This window comes from Suncus etruscus, chromosome 1 (genome assembly GCF_024139225.1).
Source record: "Suncus etruscus isolate mSunEtr1 chromosome 1, mSunEtr1.pri.cur, whole genome shotgun sequence".
Taxonomy (NCBI): Eukaryota; Metazoa; Chordata; class Mammalia; order Eulipotyphla; family Soricidae; genus Suncus; species Suncus etruscus.
The window spans coordinates 106,506,044-106,525,084 of record NC_064848.1 but is presented as its reverse complement, the minus strand read 5'-3'; the positions used below and the strand labels follow the sequence as shown (position 1 = coordinate 106,525,084).

At 35.1% G+C, this 19,041-nt stretch overlaps 1 protein-coding gene across 1 annotated transcript in view; it reads right to left on the bottom strand.

The window, feature by feature from the left end:
• The window catches only part of CACNA2D1 (calcium voltage-gated channel auxiliary subunit alpha2delta 1), a 394,888-nt gene that overhangs the window by 355,249 nt on the left and 20,598 nt on the right, over positions 1-19,041 (bottom strand). Inside the window, exon 2 of the mRNA XM_049776752.1 lies at positions 18,147-18,228. Coding sequence (XP_049632709.1) covers positions 18,147-18,228 — 82 coding nt within the window. The remainder of the gene's footprint in view (positions 1-18,146; positions 18,229-19,041) is intronic.

Sequence of the window (19,041 nt, the reverse complement as noted above, 5' to 3'; positions counted from 1 at the left end):
GATAAACTTACTTTTCAAAATTTAAACTCATATTCTCTGTATTAAATCCTGTACATGTACAATATGAAAATTCTTCCCTATAATATGTGTACATTATACTTTTATACTTATTTCTAATGGCATTAATCCTGGACAATCATTTAAATTGTCTATTATGCTCACAGTAAAATTTCTGAGAATAGTTTATCCTTTTATGACTATTGATTAAAAAATCTTACCAGCATCTTAAAACATGGGTGGAAATATTTGAGTATTTGGCCTTATCTTTGGACTCAGTATATATCATACTAAAATCAGCTAATCTTACATTGAGATCTGTGAAATTCAGTTTTACAAAATGTCAGTTTTCACAACACTGGAGCAATCAGATTCCCTCACCGTAGTGTAATGCCAGAGATATCATTGGTAGAAATAATAGTATAAGTAGAGACTTGAAAAAAAATACTCACATACCACTGAGTGACAGATATGATGCCTGGGGAAGGCAGAATATGGTTCCCAAAGAAATCTGAGTCCTAAGCTCTATAATCTGTGAATATGTTGTTACATGGCAAAGGGGAATTGAATTTGTAGGTGGAATTAAGTTTTACTAATCAGCTGAACTTTGAAAAAAGAGATTATCCCGGATTTTCCTGATAAGCCCAATATTATCACAAGGGCCTTAATAATGAAAGAAGTTGAGACTATGTAAGAGAAATTCAGATATGCTAACACAGGAACTGGCTCAAAGTAGTTAGTTTGGAATATGATGGAAAGTTACATGAATCCATAAAAGGATAGAATTCTGATCAACATAACATAAAATAATAAAACTGTATTGTTTCAGAGACCAGTAATTTTAGGATAATTTGCCACACCAAGATTAGAAATCTAAATGAGTTAATTGTGAAGGACTTTCAACAAGATGCAGCCAAAATAATAAGCCTCTGAATGAGTCTTCCTTGGCACAAAACCATCCTTTCATCAACAAAACTATTATCTGGAAATTTTAACTTTTTTGTATATTTGTTTAAAGGCCACTTCTGGAAATGCTCCAGGGCTTCTCCTGACTCTGCACTTGTGAATCACTCATGACAGTCTTCAGAGTACCATGTGGGAAATGAAACTGCCAGACAAACACCCTACCACCTATATTACTGCTCTGACCCCATATCCTCACTTTTGACTTTATGCTGAAGCCCCAAGCCGTCTCTGAGTTTACTTACATGAATTACCTTCATGTTCTATAAGTAATTCTTTTTTTTTTAAAGCCTTCTAAAAGATCCATCTTTCAAAACAGTATGTACACTAAAATTCTATGCATTAAGTTGTGATTAATGATATTCATTCGTGCTACCTTATTCTTCCATTCCACTAGTCGTAAGATTCATTCATTTCTACATAAAATGAAATGTATTGTGAGAAATGTATTTCCATTATATTTTAGAATATAATAAAATTACCTCAGAAATATCTTTTTAAAAAACTGCATAATTATTTGAGATTCTGAGAAGGTATTGACAGAGAACTAAAATTATCAAAATCGATCTTAACACACTATAAGCAGATATAACAAACAAATGATACTACCTCACAATAATAACAGGATTAAAAGATTACATTATAATTCCACTTTAGTTGGCTAATAAAAACAAATTCATAGATCTTAACTTATGGAGCCATCTATTGCCAGCTCAAATGCTCTACATATTTAACATGCCAATTTTAAATTTTGTGGCTTAAAAATGGCAAATTTGGAAAAAGGCTTGGTATTTTTTTCTTGTTCCTTTGACTTTTTAACTACTTATTCCATACCAACTGAAACAATTTTCTTTTTAGAATATATAAAAAAATAACAAAACAATTTCCTGATGATTAGTCATGTGAGCATTTTTTCATGTATCTTTTGGCCATTTGTATTTCTTCTTTGAGGAAATGTCTGTTCATTTCTTCTCCCCATTTTTGATGGGGTTATATGTTTTTTCTTATTAAGTTATGTCACCATCTTGTATATTTTTTATATTAGTCCCTTATCTGATGGGTATTAGGTGAATAGTTTCTCCCATTCTGTGGGTGACTTTTGTATTCTAGGCACTATTTCCTTTGAGGTGCAGAAGCTTCTCAGCTTAATATAGTCCCATCTTTTTTATCTCTGCTTCAACTTGTTTGAAGAGAGCTTCCTTCTTGAAGATGTCTTTAGTCTCGATGTCATATAGTGTTTTACCTACGTGTTGTTCTATATACCTTATGGTTTCAGGCCTGATATCAAGGTCTTTAATCCATTTGGATTTCTTGCTCCTTTATCAAAAACAAATAATTGTATGTCTGGGGAACATTCTCTGAATACTTAAGTCTATTCCACTGATCTGATAATCTGTCTTTATTCCAATACCATGCTGTTTTGATAATTATTGCCTTGTAGTACAATTTAAAATTGGGTAAAGTAATGCCTCCCATATTCTTTTTATCAACTATTGCTTTAGCTATTCATTGATGCTTATTGTTCCAAATTAATTTCAGGAGTGTTTGATTCACTTCTTTCAAAAATATCATGGGTAACTTTAGAGGGATTGTATTAAATCTGTACAATGCTTTGGGGAGTATTGACATATTAATGATATTAATCCTGCCAATCCATGAGCAGGGTATGTAACTCCATTTTCTTGTATCCTATCTTATTTCTTTTTTTTTATTGTACAAATTTATTCAAGAGACAAAATTGATTAACATAATGAGGTAAGCTAACATAACATAATATAGTGACATAACATAACACATAATATAATTGATATAATAATAATACATGTAACTCAAAGAAAGTTTCTGATTAAAAACATATTTTTCCATAATGGCTTACATATCTTTCACAGTAGTGTTTTAGGTACATATTAACATTGAATAAGGGGAATACCCATCACCAACTATGTCCTCCCCCCATTCCAGTTCCCTTTCTACAACCCATATAGCCCACCATCACCCCCTGAGCTGCTAGAGTAGGTGGACCCCTCTTTGTCTGAAGAAACATAACTGCTAGAACCACAAAGAAAGACTTCATAAACTCCATTCCCTGAGCTGCACAGCCACAAAGATCTCTAGAAACAGAGGTCTGATTTCACCATCCAAGACAAAGCAGAAGTCTTCCGCACACCATGAAAGCAGCAAGGGGAGAGTAAATGATCATGCAAGGAGTCTAGAGTTAATCCCATGACAGTATACTTCAGGGGTGGAGAAACCCTGTGTCTCCTAGGTCAAGGGAATTCCCTCTACAATAACCCCAATAGTTACTGTGCCTATGCAGGGGATAAAGAAAAGGAAGGGAAAAAAAGCACAAAACAATCATTTTTCCACATGTTTATTTATCGATTGATCGATTTTTTTGACGTCTTTATTTTGGTGTGGAGATTACGGTTGATGTCTCCAATATTATTTTATTTTATTTTGTCTTGTCTTTCTCTTTCTTTTTGCATTCGAGCATGAGTTGATTTCAGAACCGAGACTATTGTGTGGTGCCTATCTTTATTGCTGTAGTGCTCACTGGCTATTTAATTCGATAATTTTTCTTTATTGTTGTGGTATTTCAATTACCTTTTTCACATCCTCTCTCAAACTGAGGTTGGAAACCTCTAGAGAGACTCAGCCCATTTTTTGCATATTTGACTTTTGACTTCTTTATTTTTTTCCCTCTTATTTTGTACCCCATTCTATTGCTTTTGAAGCAGGCTTTTGTAGTTTTCTTTGTATAGGTTCTTCACCTCTTTAGTTAAATTGACCCCAAGGTATTTGAGTTTTTGTGGTACTAATGTGAATGGGATTTTTTTGTTTTGTTTTGTTTTTTGGGCCACACCCGGTGACGCTCAGGAGTTACTCCTGGCTATGCGCTCAGAAGTCGCTCCTGGCTTGGGGGACCATATGGGACGCCGGGGGATCGAACCGCGGTCCGTCTCCTAGGCTAGCGCAGGTAAGGCAGGCACCTTACCTCGAGCGCCACCGCCCGGCCCCATGAATGGGATTTTTTAAATGTCCATTTCTTCTCTATCATTATTAGTGTATAAGAAGGGCATTAACTTTTGCGTGTTAACTGTGTAGCCTGCCACCTTGCTATATGAATCTATTGTTTCTAGAACCTTACTACAATGAGGTACCATCTCACATCACATAGAATGGTACATATCACACAGAACAAGAACAATCAGTGCTGGCAGGGATATGGAAAGAAAGGAACTCTTATTCCCTGCTGGTGGGTATGCCATCTAGTCTAGTCTTTATGGAAAACAAAATGAAGATTCCTCAACAAACTGGAAATTGAACTCTATTCCACTCCTAGGGACATGCCCTAGGAACAGAAAAATACAATAAATAATTCCTTTCTCATGCCTATTTTCATTGCAGCATTTTTCACAATAGCCAGACTCTGGAAACAACCAAAATGCCTTTCAACAGATGAATGGCTAAAGAAACTGTGGTACATATACACAATAGAATATTATGCAACCATCAGGAAAGATGAAGTCATGAAATTTTCCTATACATGGAATCTATTATTCTAAGTGAAATTAGTCAGAGGGAGAGAGAAAGACACAGAATAGTCTCACTCTTCTATGGGTTTTAAGAAAAATTAAGGACATTACAGAAATTAGGCCCAGAGACAATAGACTTAAGGGATGGAAGGGCCAGAAGGACCAATTCACAATTTGAAGCTCACTACAAAATATGGTGAATGTTGTTAGGGAAATAACTACAATAACAATTAGCATGACAATGTTAAAAAATGAGAGAGAGCCGGCACGGGCTGGCTCCTGGCAGATCTCCGCATGTGCCAGGGGCCTCTTGGCCCGGCCTAGGGTAGGGGGGCCCGGACCTGGGTCACCAGACCCCCCTCTCCCCCTTTCCTCCGGATTTCCAGGTGGGTTCCGGGGAGGACCTGATGGAACACCCTGGGTTTTCCCCACTCCCAGGCCAGCTCCGGAGATTGGCCTAGGGTGGGGCTTAAACTCTTGTCCTCCAGGCTTGGGAGGGCCTTCCTCCCTTCCTGGAGCAGGATTTTTAGCCAGCACGGGCTGGCTCCTGGCAGACCTCCGCATGTGCCAGGGGTCTCTTGGCCCGGCCTAGGGTAGGGGGGCCCGGACCTGGGTCACCCGACCCCCCTCTCCCCGTTTCCTCCAGATCTCCAGGTGGGTTCCTGGGAGGACCTGATGGGGCACCCTAGGTTTTCCCCACTCCCAGGCCAGCTCCGGAGATTGGCTTAGGGGATGGAGTTTGATCTGGGGGGTGGCAGATAGCTGCTCACTTATACTCAGGCTGTCACTGGCAATTTCATACCAGTCTACATGTTGCAAACCTCGCAGGGGCTAGAGCCCCCGTGCGAACATATACTCCTCCCAACCATCATTACCCCAGATTTACCCTTCTTAACTTCAGTAACACACAGTTCTAATCTCATACCAAAGACATACAGTAGATATAACAATCCCAGAACTATTTAGAAGGACATAAATTGAACACATATTGAACACATATATCTTTTGAATATTTTATGTGTATTTTCTTTAACAGCTGTCACTCTCTATATATTCTTCTACCATGATGTTTCTATCCACTTTTCATCTTGTCTTTTCTTTGTAAGCTGTTCAGTAAGGATTGTTGGTGGAACTGTCCCTCAGTTTAATGCCTATGATTGAACTATGTCATGGAAATTGCTGGTTTTGTTTCTATTGCCTCCAGATGGGCCGATAACGCTTCATGGCATTGATCCTTGTTTGCATAGACACATTAAAATGGAAAAACACTATACCTACAGATAAATTCTTATCTGATAAATCTCAGTACAATGTACCTTGCACCCTGAACATTGATATAATGACCTGGCACAGGCCTCAGAAGAATGGGCATCCTCCATTCACGCCGGAACCAGGCAAGCTATCTATGAAACATCAAAGGTCTTTTATAGCAACAGCTGGAATCAGTCCTCTACCAGGAAAGACACTACCAAGGGTCTAACATCGACCTCCTAAAAAAGAGACTTCCGTTTCCACTGAGAAGACTTGACAACAATGACCTGCTCTACAGGACATGGTTCTCTCTAGTGCCCCTTAAGTGTGAGGTGAAACGAGAGGATGCTCTGCACCATCCTGACTGCAATATGGGATATGCAGACTCCAGGATCTTTAATACAAAAGCATGATACCAACAACAGAGACCATGTGAGGAATGGAGGTGTATTGCCAATACAGACGATGACTTGGATTGGACAAACTAGTTTGCCTGGAGCCTAGAGTCAGTCCTGTGTCAGGGGTAGGGTTTCCTTGTATTCCATAATTTTTCTTTCCATGTCCCTTATGTTTTGATGGGCCTATGCAAACAAATGCCACTTTAATACCATTTTTTATTATGTTCCCTTGACTCTAATTCTTTTTTTTTTTTTTTGACTCTAATTCTTAAGAAAAACAAGCCACTAAAACTTTTGAGGTTAACTTAAACTAGTTTGTATGTACATGGAACTAGAGAAATGTACTTTGCTCTCAATGTGTAAGGAGCTACATAAGTATAATGTCTTTAGATTATATTGTGTGCTGCTAAGAAATAGTATGTACTACAACTGGGGATTTGAGGGACAAGGAATTGTATTGTACATGGGTTCAGTTTTGTTTTTATTAATGCTCTTTGGCTGAAAGTTCAAGGCTGGGATATCGATGGGACTACCGAGAATTCTGTTTATGGGTGATTGTGCTTCCACTGTAACTTTACCCTGTCCTCTTTCTTTGCATCTTTGTTGTCATAATTAAAATAAAAAATAAAATAAAAAGAAATGAGAGAGATAGAATGCCTGTCATGAATACAGGCACGGGTTGGGGGGGGGCATTGGTGGTGGCAATGTTGCACTGGTGAAGTGGGTTATTCTGTTTATGACTGAAACTCATTTACAAAACATGTTGGTAATCATGGTGCTTAAATAAAGATATATATTTAAAAAATAACAAACAGGAATTGATGCAGTCAAGTGAAATCTTGACTACAGTGCAAGCTGTAGTGCCTTTGCCTTGAAAGTGCTAACCTAGGTTGAATCGTAGTTTGATCCACTGGCATTCCATATAGTTCCCCAAGCCAGGAGTGATTTCTGAGCGCACAGCCAGGAGCAACCCCTGAGAGTCACCAGATGTGCCCCAAAAAGCAAAAAAAAAAAAAAAAAAAAAAAGAAAAGAAAAGAAAAGAAAAGAAAAATTATGTTTGTGTTAGTCACTTTCATTCATCAAAGCTCATTAAGATATATTACAAATTTTAGAAAAATAAAAGATTTTTTTATTTTAAGCTTCATTAAACCTAATAAACAAAGAAAAGTTTATATAACTATAATTTTTCATTAAGGTTAAGAGTTATTAATAATCCTAAATCTGAATTTATGTTGGAATCAATTTAATCAATGCCAAAGAAAAGAATAGGTGGTCAGAATTTAGAGAAAATCTACAAAGGCTATAATAGTAAAAATGAAGAGACTGTAACTACACTTTGGCAGAGACATACTTTAAAACTGGAAAAAAGAAATCAGTGAGAAAAACTGGAAGAAAGAAATCAGTGTGTGTGTGATATACCAGATTACTAAAAATAAAAGCTGAAGACAAATTAAGACTGATGATAAAGAGCTATAAAAGTCATTGATATTTATTTGAACTGTATTACGTAGTCAACTCCAATTTTTTTAGTCTAATAATACCTCATCGAAAATTAATTGTTCTTATTAGCAGCAATAAGTACATAGATGTTTTAAAATTTTTGTTTACTATAAACACCTGACTATGTCTGATTATATCTGTACACACATGTAATTCTTGACAAATATCATTAAGGGGAATAAACCATACCAGTTAAGACTTGCTCTAAATTTAACTTGTAACAGTAAAAATCTATGTCACATATTGAGTATGTGCAAGAAAGAATAACATTTGGCTAACATTTTGCTAACCTAGCTAACATTTGGCTAGATTACACCTGAGTTTTCAGCTCACCTGGCCTTTGTGCAACTCAAGAGAAGAGCACAGACACTATTCTGTCTTTGTCTCTCTTTCTCACTCAGTCTCTCTTTCCATTAGATATCACTTGGAGATACAATAAATAATATTTTATCCCTCGACTATTAGCAGAACTTAGTAGTGTTGACTGATATGGGAGAACGGTAAGGTAAAAAGAAGATAATTTAATAGCCTTTCTCTAAAGTTTGTGAACCAAGAATAATCATGGCACAACTCTTAATGAAATATGAATGTGAACATAATATTAAAAATCATTGTAAATTTTATCCTCTATTTTTCAAAATGAATCTAATTGACTACTTACTGCTTTTTTTTTTTTACTTTGTAAATCTTTAGTTGAGTGGAATAGACACTCTTTATTAACAGGGAATTCTACAGTCCAAATAGATTTCTTTCTAACTAGTGAAAGATGCTTTTTATCAGAATTAGCTGCAGTATTTCAAAATTTAGAGATATAAGGGAAATATGAATAAAAGCAAATATGTAAGATAGCATTAAGAGCTATATTTGAAAGTAATTCATTGCTTTAATAAAGTACTCATTAAATTACTGCTATAAAGTAACTATTTCTTTTACATATAACTATTATTTTTATGAAGCGACAGACATATACATTTTAAAATAACAGGCACTAAACATATTTTGGCATCATATTTCCTTTTTATCTCTTTGAGGAGCTTTGAAGATCAAACCCAGGGCCTCAAGTATGCTACATTCCCAGTCCATTCTCACTTCATATACCCATTTAGCTGTACCACATTTCTCTAAAGCAAGGCAAGTACTACTACTAGCTATCTCACTTTACAAAAACATAAACAATACAAACATTCAAAAACAGGCAATCTGAAAGTACTCAGCTACTTATTCATTTTATGTAATATAAAGAACTCCTACCATTGTTGCCACCTAGGCATCTTATTGATTACCAGTTCAGAATCACCAATGGTTAATTATGCTTTGTTTTAAAGTATCATATATATAAATGAATTTCTAGTATATCCACCATTTAGAAAATCTTTTTACCTAGGATAATGTGACAAGAATGTCAAATAAAAGGCATCATTTATTAATCCCACAACAACCTCATAACCCTAAAATGTTAAGTAAAAACCCTAAGACTAACTTAATAAAGTGTTCTGTACTGAGCCATATTCCATGTTGTGTAAATTCCATTTACATTTTTGAGAGAACTATAAAAATGAAGAAAATGATTTTTATATACCTCATCAAGGAAATGATTGGGGATCTAATACTGGTATCAGACATACAATATCTGAGCTACATTACCAATAGTTTTTGTGGGGGGGAATGGGGAACAGGGTAGGTCACATTCAGTGGTACTCAGGGCTTACACCAGGCTCTGAGCTCAGATTCACTTTCTGAAGTGTGCCCACAAAAATCATATACAGTGCAGAGGACTGAGCCCAAGTTTATGTGTGCAAAATAAGCCCCTTACCTGCTGAACTATATTCCAGCATCGCAGTTTGTACATAAGTTTAACATCAAATATGAATGATAAGTCAAAAATTAGTAATTTCTATAATAACACTGGTACAGCATGAAAAAATAAAATATCCAAAGGAAAAAGCTAATCCCAATAGTTTCAAAACATATGATATTTTGCCTAAAATGTTAGCAACCCAGCATTTGTATTTAAGAAAAATATAAAAGAAACAAGGTGGTTTTGCACCATTGCAAAAAGTGTGAATTTTCCTAATAATCTCCAACACATTAGAATGAAAATAGAAGAGATGTGTGGAATTAGTGAAATCTATCATTGTGAATAAACAAAAGGGAAAAGGAAAGGAAGGAAAGAAAATATTGCAGAGATCATGGACTTTTTTGTGCTTTCCAATGACCAAAATCACCCAACTTTCAGTCAGGAATATAGTGGATTAAAAACAAGTTCAGATGCCAACTGTCCTTAGGTCCTTGGATAGGACTTCAGTCTGGCAAGAAAATGTTGGGGGAAATACTCATTCTGAAGATTGCACAAGATTTTGGCCTTCAGATTTAATGTCATCCTATATGCCTTCTGAGCATCATTTGCTTACCTTTGTTCAGATCTTTCCCTGCCCCTACTTCCCTGCCAAGAGAAAAAGATGCATTTTGGGCTGAAATCTATTAATATGTTTTCACACCTGCTTCCCTAATACAAAATTATTTAATTTGAATTAAAATATTATTAAAATGAAATATTTCCAAAAATAAGGGAGCACAAATACCTTTTTATAATACTTCTGGGTTTCTTCAGGTAGATGTTAAAAAGTACAATTTCTGGATTATATGGGAAAAACAAAATTGGCCAAGAGCAGATGTCTCAATAAAGATACTGTGGTATAGCTGCACTATGAAATACAAATCAACTATAAGAACAGACAAAGTTATTCCAATTGCACTCCGTGGATGCAATTGGAGGGAATCATGGTGCATTAAGTCAGAAAAATGATGAAAGACAAAAAAGGATCGCTGGCTTGAAAGCTACAAAGCATGCTTTGCATGCAACTGACCAGTTTCGATCCCCAGTTTTACAGATGGTGCGCTAAGTTTACCAAGAGTAATATCTAAGACTCAACCAAGAGCCAGTTGTTTCCCAGGAAAAAAGAATTCTATCTTTCATACAAAGGTTATAGAGAAGCATAGTAAGGGAATAATAATTGGCCAAGGACAACAGAACCCAAAATAATTTACAAACTGACCTTACCACACTGAGAAACCAGTCTGAGAATTCTGGAGGACTTTGAGATAATGGTGAAGGAAGCAGGTACTGTTGTGTGGACTGACATGTGCATGAAATTCTACCAATAAACTATTGTACATCACAATTCATCAAATAATAATGTTAAAACCATATTACTCAGTGTAATGATCAAATATACATAATAAATATCAGGACTTTTTATATGTTAAGTGTAGGTTAAAAGAGTTCTAGTTCCATAAACAATAAGAGGTTACAAAGAAAATCATAAAAAGGCAACAAAACAAGTCCCTAATAATTATAACTTGCTTATACTGACAGTTTTCTTTCTCCCAGAGAGACCAATTCAGTGTGTGAAATTATTAAATTCTAAGTTTCAGATTTTGAATGTCTGACACAGAAAATTTTCTTTCAATTCTAATTTTGCAGATTCTGAAATTTTTTATTTGAAAATTTAAACTAGGTGAATTTGTCAATTTTTGTTTTAGAAAATGTTCCATACAATAATTACATCATTATAATCACCTTAGCTTATAGTATCTGAAATTCAAATATTAAGCCATGCATATTTATATATTTTATAGCCCAGGTATATTTATTCTTATTTATTTATTTATTTATTTATTTATTTATTTATTTATTTATTGTTTTGGGGTCACACCTTGCAGCACTCAGGGTTACTCCTGGCTCTTCACTCAGAAATAGCTCCAGGCAGGCATGGGCGACCATATGGGATGCTGGCATTCTAACCACCATCCGTCCTGGATCACCTTCATGCAAGGCAAATGCCCTACCACTTTGCTACCCTATGGCCCAGGTATATTTATTTTTGAATTGTTTATTCAATGTAGTAAATGTAAAAAGGACTGCTTGTAAGACTGAAGCAATAGTACAATGGTTTTCCTTGACATGGGTTCAGCCTCCTGTATTATATATGGTCCCCCAAGTCTGCCAGGATTAATTTCTGAAACAGAGCCAGGAGTAGCCCCCTGAGAGCCACTGGATATGGGGGCTTAGCTCCCCCAAAAAAGGACTTTTGGTCAATGTCTTATGATTTTAGAAATATTATTTTCTGGGGCCAGAGAGATAGCATGGAGGTAAGGTGTTTGCCTTTCATGCAGGAGGTCATCAGTTCGAATCCCGGCGTCCCATATGGTTCCCCGTGCCTTCCAGGAGCAATTTCTGAGCCTGGAGCCAGGAATAACCCCTGAACACTGCCGGATGTGACCCAAAAACTACCAAAAAAAAAAGAAATATTATTTTCTAAATTATTAGGGCTGCTCTATCTTTTAAGTTTTCTATCCCTTACTTGCTGAGGATCTGCCTCTTCACTTGGCAACCTGGTAGGAAAAAGTATCTATGCATGAGCTTTTGCTATTAAAATGAATAAAATTCTTAGAAAATACTATTACTTCAGAGCATTTCAAAAGGCATTTATATCTAAAATATGTCAATGGGTTCCCGATCAATAATTCTTAAAATATACAAATGGAAAATGTACTATATCACTATATACATATATACATAAGAGGAGATATTTATACATATCATCAACACATTTTACATAGCTGTTTCAGAAACAGTATTCAGATAAAATATGTCAGTGATTGATGATAATTTGTTGTCCCCACTATTTGTTATATTTCCTTCTGCTGTGAGAGTGAGCATATCAACTCTCACTAACCACCCACTTATCTGACTCCTTCCTAAATAGATTGTGATAAGATGGGTAATTTTGGCCACAGGAAGGTAAGCAAAGTGTAAAGCATCTGGGCATTTGCTATGCAAATCTCCTTTCATTACCATGATGTTTAGGGAATATTACAAGAAAAAGAATCCCCTCTACTCACAAGGGGAAGTCAGATGGTGTGGACAGCAATGCCACACAAGGAACCCTAAACAAATACATCAGACAAAAAATGTATGATCAATTCATCTCTGTTACATTGATTAGTCAGTATACCTACTAATATAGTACCTTCAAGTAATATGAATTTGGTATTTTTGATTATGTGACAAGAGTATTCTATATGCACTATATTCTATATGTACTATGTATACTATATCCATTTGAACAACTCAGATGTAAAATATTTTGGCTGGTCATAAAGTTAGCAATTAGAAAAACCACAAAGTATAATAATCTGAGCTATTTTAAAGGATATTCTATAATATTTTACTATAATGCTATTTCCTTCAGTAACAACCATGGATATAAAAATTAGGAGAAACTTAACTTTCTATAGGATACCTAGTAGATCTTTGTATTGGACACAAAAAATTTCAGTGCAGTTCAAGAATATCTGTGAGTTCTGATTTCTACATGTAAATTTACATGTTATAATTTCTTTCTATCGTTTCCTTTTTAAAGAAGGTCAAATGAGAATAGTAATGCCTTGGTACTTGAGAGGATTTTTGGTTGACATGATTTGTATATTTGATGCAAATAGCAATTGTATAGCAGATACATTAAGACTGACTTAAAGAAAGGCTATTTACCTTACCAAAATATAGCAGCAACAAAAATATAAAATATTACCATGCATTCTAATGTGTAACAATATATATTTTTGAATTTTGAAACTATACTAAAATAGTACATCATCCTAGGAAAAAATTTAACTTTGCAACAAATCTCTTCATGCATATTAAAATGTTAAATGTTCAATTCATAAGGTATCCCTAAAGATTAATAAGATAATGCACTTAAAGAGCTTGTGTTTTAACTAAATGATGAAGTTCAAATTTTAACAATCTATCCTGAGGATTAATAAGATAATGCATGTAAAGGGATTAGAACAGTACTTAAACCAATGAGAAAAATAATGAAGCCCTGCAGTTGTACTCAAAACTGCTCTAACATACCAAATATATCAAATACATTAAAATTTTGTGTGCATAACTTCATTCAGCTAATTATTTTTCTTCACTCACTGCCTTCATTGACAAAGAGTATATCCAATTTCTGGGAAAAATGTATTCTCCTAATACAGTAAAAGATATTTCAGTGAGAAAAGATGAGATATTTTTAAAACACAAAAGAAACAGAGATAATAGTACTTCTTAAAATATTCACTCTTGCTCTTTAACAGAGTTTGTAACTTGGAAAAAATACACTTACTTTTAAAAGTGAGTCACTTCATTCACTCATTGATATTTATTAACTTACCATGAAATAATTATTTACGATACCATAAAGCAATTTCCATAAAATTCCAAAGATGTTTTATTTTAGCTATATATCACAGTAGCTGCCTTAGAGTCTTCAAGTAAAAAGCTATCTGAACACCAGGGAGTCAGAAAAAACAATGGCACGAAATAATTTGAGAAATAATTTCTATATTATGTAATTTCAACATAAGAAACTGCTAAATATTTCTATTTGTTGGACTCTTAGTCTTACACTCAAGGTCCCTGCTCTCAAATGAGATTTCAAAACCTTCAGCTTTATTCTTGAATTTTGGTTTGGTTTTTGATTTGGAGATCATACTCAGAGGAATCACTCCTATAGAATTGGGTGACAAAATGTGGTAATAGACACTCTACTCAAGATATTGATATTCAAGGCAAGTACCTTACTCACTTTACTAACTCTTTACTCTTAAGTAATCTGTATTTACAATGGTAAGCACAATTATTAAAAAAAAAAGTGCTATTGGGGCTGGAAAGATAGCATAAGGCATTTGCCTTTCATGAAGAAGGTCGGTGGTTCAAATCCCGGCATCCCATATGGTTCCCTGAGCCTGCCAGGAGTGATTTCTGAGCATAAAGCCAAGAGTAACCCCTGAGTGCTGCCATCCCAAAAACAAAAACAAAAACAAAAAAGTGCTATTCACCCTGGTTATGTTTATTTTTAGACAAAAGGAAAAATCATAAAGAATTATTTATATAAAACAGCACTCATTTTTCATATATCCAATTATGTAAATTAAATTTGCTATAGTGAATATTTCCCTTCCTTTATCCCTACTTATAAATAATTGTTTGTGTGTTTTTCTCTTACCGAATATATTAAGCTGAGAAGTTTCTGCACCTCAAAGGAAATAGTGTCCAGCATACAAGAGCCATCCACTGAGTGGGAGAAACTATTTACCCAATACACATAAGATAAGGGGCTAATATCCAAAATATACAAGGCACTGATGGAACTTTACAAGAAATAAAAAACATCTAATCCAATAAAAAAAAATGGGGAGAATAAATGGGCAGACACTTTGTCAAAGAAGAAATACAAATGGCCAAAAGGCACATGAAAAAATGCTCCACATCACTAATCAACAGGGAGATGCAAAAAAAACAAATATGAGGTACCATCTCACACCACAAAGATTGATGCACATCATGAAGAATGAGAACAATCAGTGCTGGTGGGGATGTGGAAAGAAAGGATCTCTTATTCACTGCTGGTGGGAATGCCATATGGAAAGCGATAAGGAGAGTCCTCCAAAAACTGAAAATTGAGTTCCCATTGATCCAGCTATACCAATCCTAGGGATATACCCTAGGAACACAAAGATACAATACAAAAATCCCTTCCTCACACCTATATTTATTGCAGCACTCTTCACAATAGCCAGACTCTGGAAACAACCAAGATGCCCTTCAACAGATGAGTGGCTAAAGAAACTGTAGTATATATGCACAATGGAATATTATGCAGTCACCAGGAAAGATGAAGTCATGAAATTTTCCTATACATGGATGTACATGGAACCTATTATGCTGAGTGAAATAAGTCAGAGGGAGAGAGATGCAGGATAGTCTCACTCATCTATGGGTTCTAGTAAAAATAAAAGATATTTTTGCACTAACTCTCAGAGACAAAACAGATGAGGGCTGGAAGGGCCAGCTCATGACATGAAGCTCTCCACAAAGAGTGGTGAGTGCAGTTAGAGAAATAACTACACTGACAACTATTATAACAATGTGAATGAATGAGGGAAGTAGAAAGCCTGTTTTGAGTAAGGTGGAAGTGGGGTGAGGAGGAGCAAGATTTGGGGCATTGGTGATGGAAAAGTTGCACTGGTGAATGGGGCTCTTCTTTACATGACTGAAACACAACTACAATCAGTTTTGTATTCAATGTGTTTAAATAAAGGTATTAATAAAAATGTAAAAATATGCCTCAACATCAAAAAAATTGTGGGGATTTTCTTTATTTTCTCCTATCTTATCCTTTCAACTTTGTTGTCCAAAATGAGACAAGGCCATCAATATTAACACTCTTCCTAGTGATCTATACTTCCTAAGATGTAACGGAAATGAGAGAAGCCTTTTAGGTTATGAAGAGCTGCAAAACAAATTCCCTATAAGAGACTCATATACTAACACCAAAGAATGAGGTCAGCCAAGAAAGTAGTTTCTGAGGCTGGAGAAATACTGGGTACATTAAGCAGCACTCCCTCCAAAACAAAATTATTTTTATCTCAATATATCTATATTCATATAACTTTTAACAATATATCAATTCTCATTTTTTCTATTGTTCAACCAACCCCTTCATTTTCCTAGAGGTTCACTTTTTTATTGCACGATTTTTTATTATAATATATTTTCCCTTAATGTGTGTTTACAGATTAGCACAAGCATAAAGGAGCACACACATATCTTTGAATTTTCCCACTCCAAGTTATAATTGTATTTTATTTTTGGTTTGTTTGTTTGTTTGGCCACATCTGGTGATGCTCAGGGGTTACTCCTGGCTATACACTCAGAATACCGCTGTATACCCCAGTATAGTTTTTGTTTTATTAGCAGAGTGTAAGTTCTCTGGAAAGAAAAATAATATCACTATTTATCCCCGAATAATTCCTGGATATATTATGTGCTAAAATGATTTAAACTCGGATTAAATTTAATCACTGTGATTCATAACAAACACCTTCAATTTCCAAATACAATTATTTCATTGATATTTAATTTTGTTCAACAGATTCCTTACTTAAAATTTCAATTATGCTATTTTGTTAGATTTATGAGTCCCATCAGCACTCCAAGGTATCCCATATGCAAAGCAAGAGCCTTACCCTACTTTGCTACCTCTTCAACCCTCTGAAGCCCACAGTTGTTCTAAAATACTATTTGGGATCAGAGAGATGCCTGAGGATTGATGACTGAACTCAGAACTAGACTCTGAAAAATGTGCCCAGAAGAGCTCTCAGAAACCAATGATAAATCACAAAAGAAGGGCCCGGAGAGATAGCACAGCGGTGTTTGGCTTGCAAGCAGCCGATCCAGGACCAAAGGTAGTTGGTTCTAATCCCGGTGTCCATATGGTCCCCCGTGCCTGCCAGGAGCTATTTCTGAGCAGACAGCCAGGAGTAACCCCTGAGCACCGCCGGGTGTGGCCCAAAAACAAAAACAAAAACAAAATCACAAAAAAAGACAAAATGTTCATTTTGGTACTGAGAAATGTATTCCAAGGTGAATATGTGAAGCATTACTGAACTCAAGATATTTCACATTCCTGAGTAAGATGACTTTAAACTATTTTCTTTATAAAGCTTCTTTACCAATTTCTATCAGTGTATAAGGTAATCATCAATTGTATAATTTTCCAGAAAATGTACCATTAAATTATATAAATATTTGAAACAAAATCAACATACATACATAAAAGCTCTGTTATTATTTCACATTATTGACCCATCACATTTTGGGAAGTAAAAGCCTTCAATACATCCCCAAGAATATAAGGTAAAAGGCCTTTCAAACTGTTATATTTGCTTAGATGTAAATGAGATGGAAATTCCACTGAGATGGAAATGATGAAACCATATAAAATTTTAATAAGTCTCACAGAATCTATACATTTACATATATGTTCTAATAGGAAACAGACTACTTAAGATATGTATGTAAGTATTTTATCATTATCATCTTCAAATACTATATTAGAGAGTTCCCTAGTCATATAGCAAATCAGAAGAAAGGCCATATTTTATATCACTTCCTTTTCCTATGCCAAAATCTCTACTAACCATCTTGATGAGTCATTACTGTCTAGACCTGGCCCTGTCTTCAGAGCAATTTTCAACTATTCTGGAAAATAACATCCACTCTCAATGAATGAATTTATATTCCCATAGAGGATTTTTAAAATCCTGTGTTACAGTATTTAAACATCACCTCTAAAAATGATTTTAAATATTCAGTAATGAATGAAAAGATATTATTCCAATATAAATTTTAGGGATACTATTACCATATTTTAAATAAAAAAGGTGAAGATGGTGTGCAAACTTAAAATGCAGCAAGAGATCCATTCATTATAATCAGGAGTTTCTGTTGACAGTATCTATCAGTCATGTTTCTCTCCAACTATCTCCCTAACAGATCTATAGGAGAAAGCATTATTCCACATAAAACTGAGAAATAAGGTTTTTGATAAAATAGGAGTGTATTAAAATTAAAGACAAGAACAGATTTATTTGTATTTTACTCACATCAACAAGTTGATTGACTCCACTGGCTGTTTTTGCTAGTGTGACAAGGTCCTCTTGCATCTTATCTACCCATGACTTGATTCTGCAGAAATAAGAAAATGTTATATTAATATTCTGGGAGCTGAACCACTGTTTGGATCCATGCTATAGTTAGATAATTAAATTGTTTTTAAATCGATCTTCTACCATACTGTAGAGTTCATTATGTGTACTCTCACATTTCACAAATTACAAAGTCAATGAACTTTAGTGTAGAACCTCTTATGATACTGAAAAGCCAAAACAAAAGAAAAAATGGCATGTATGTAATAACATACAATTATATGAGTATATCTTCTAGGCTGGAGCAAGAGCACATGGGGAAGAGTGAAGAGATAGCATGGAGGTAGTGCATTTGCCTTGCATGCAGAAGGACGGTGGTTCAAATCTCGGCATCCCATATGGTCCCCCCCACCGTGCCTGACAAGAGCAATTTCTGAGCATAGAGCCAGAAGTAACCCCTAAGTGCTTCCAGGTTTGACCCAAAAACCAAAAACCAAAACAAAAATAAAAGAACAAAAAAACCGAATTTTTTCACTGCATATATTTTAAATAAATAAATAAATAAACAAACAAACAAACACATTGGGTAGGGTACTCATTTACAAATGGTCAAACCAGGTTCAATCCCTGATATCCCATATGGTTCCCTGAGCCTGCCAGGTGTAATTTCTGAGAGCAGGGCCAGAAGTCGTCCCATTTCACCACTGAGTATGACACACACCCCGCAAAAAATGAGTGTGACTTCCTTTAATTTTTATTAAAATAGCAAACAGAAGGTTCTAAACTAAATATTAGATTAAACGTTTTGTAAATATGAAGTATGTACTATTTTTAAATTATTCGGGGAAATACA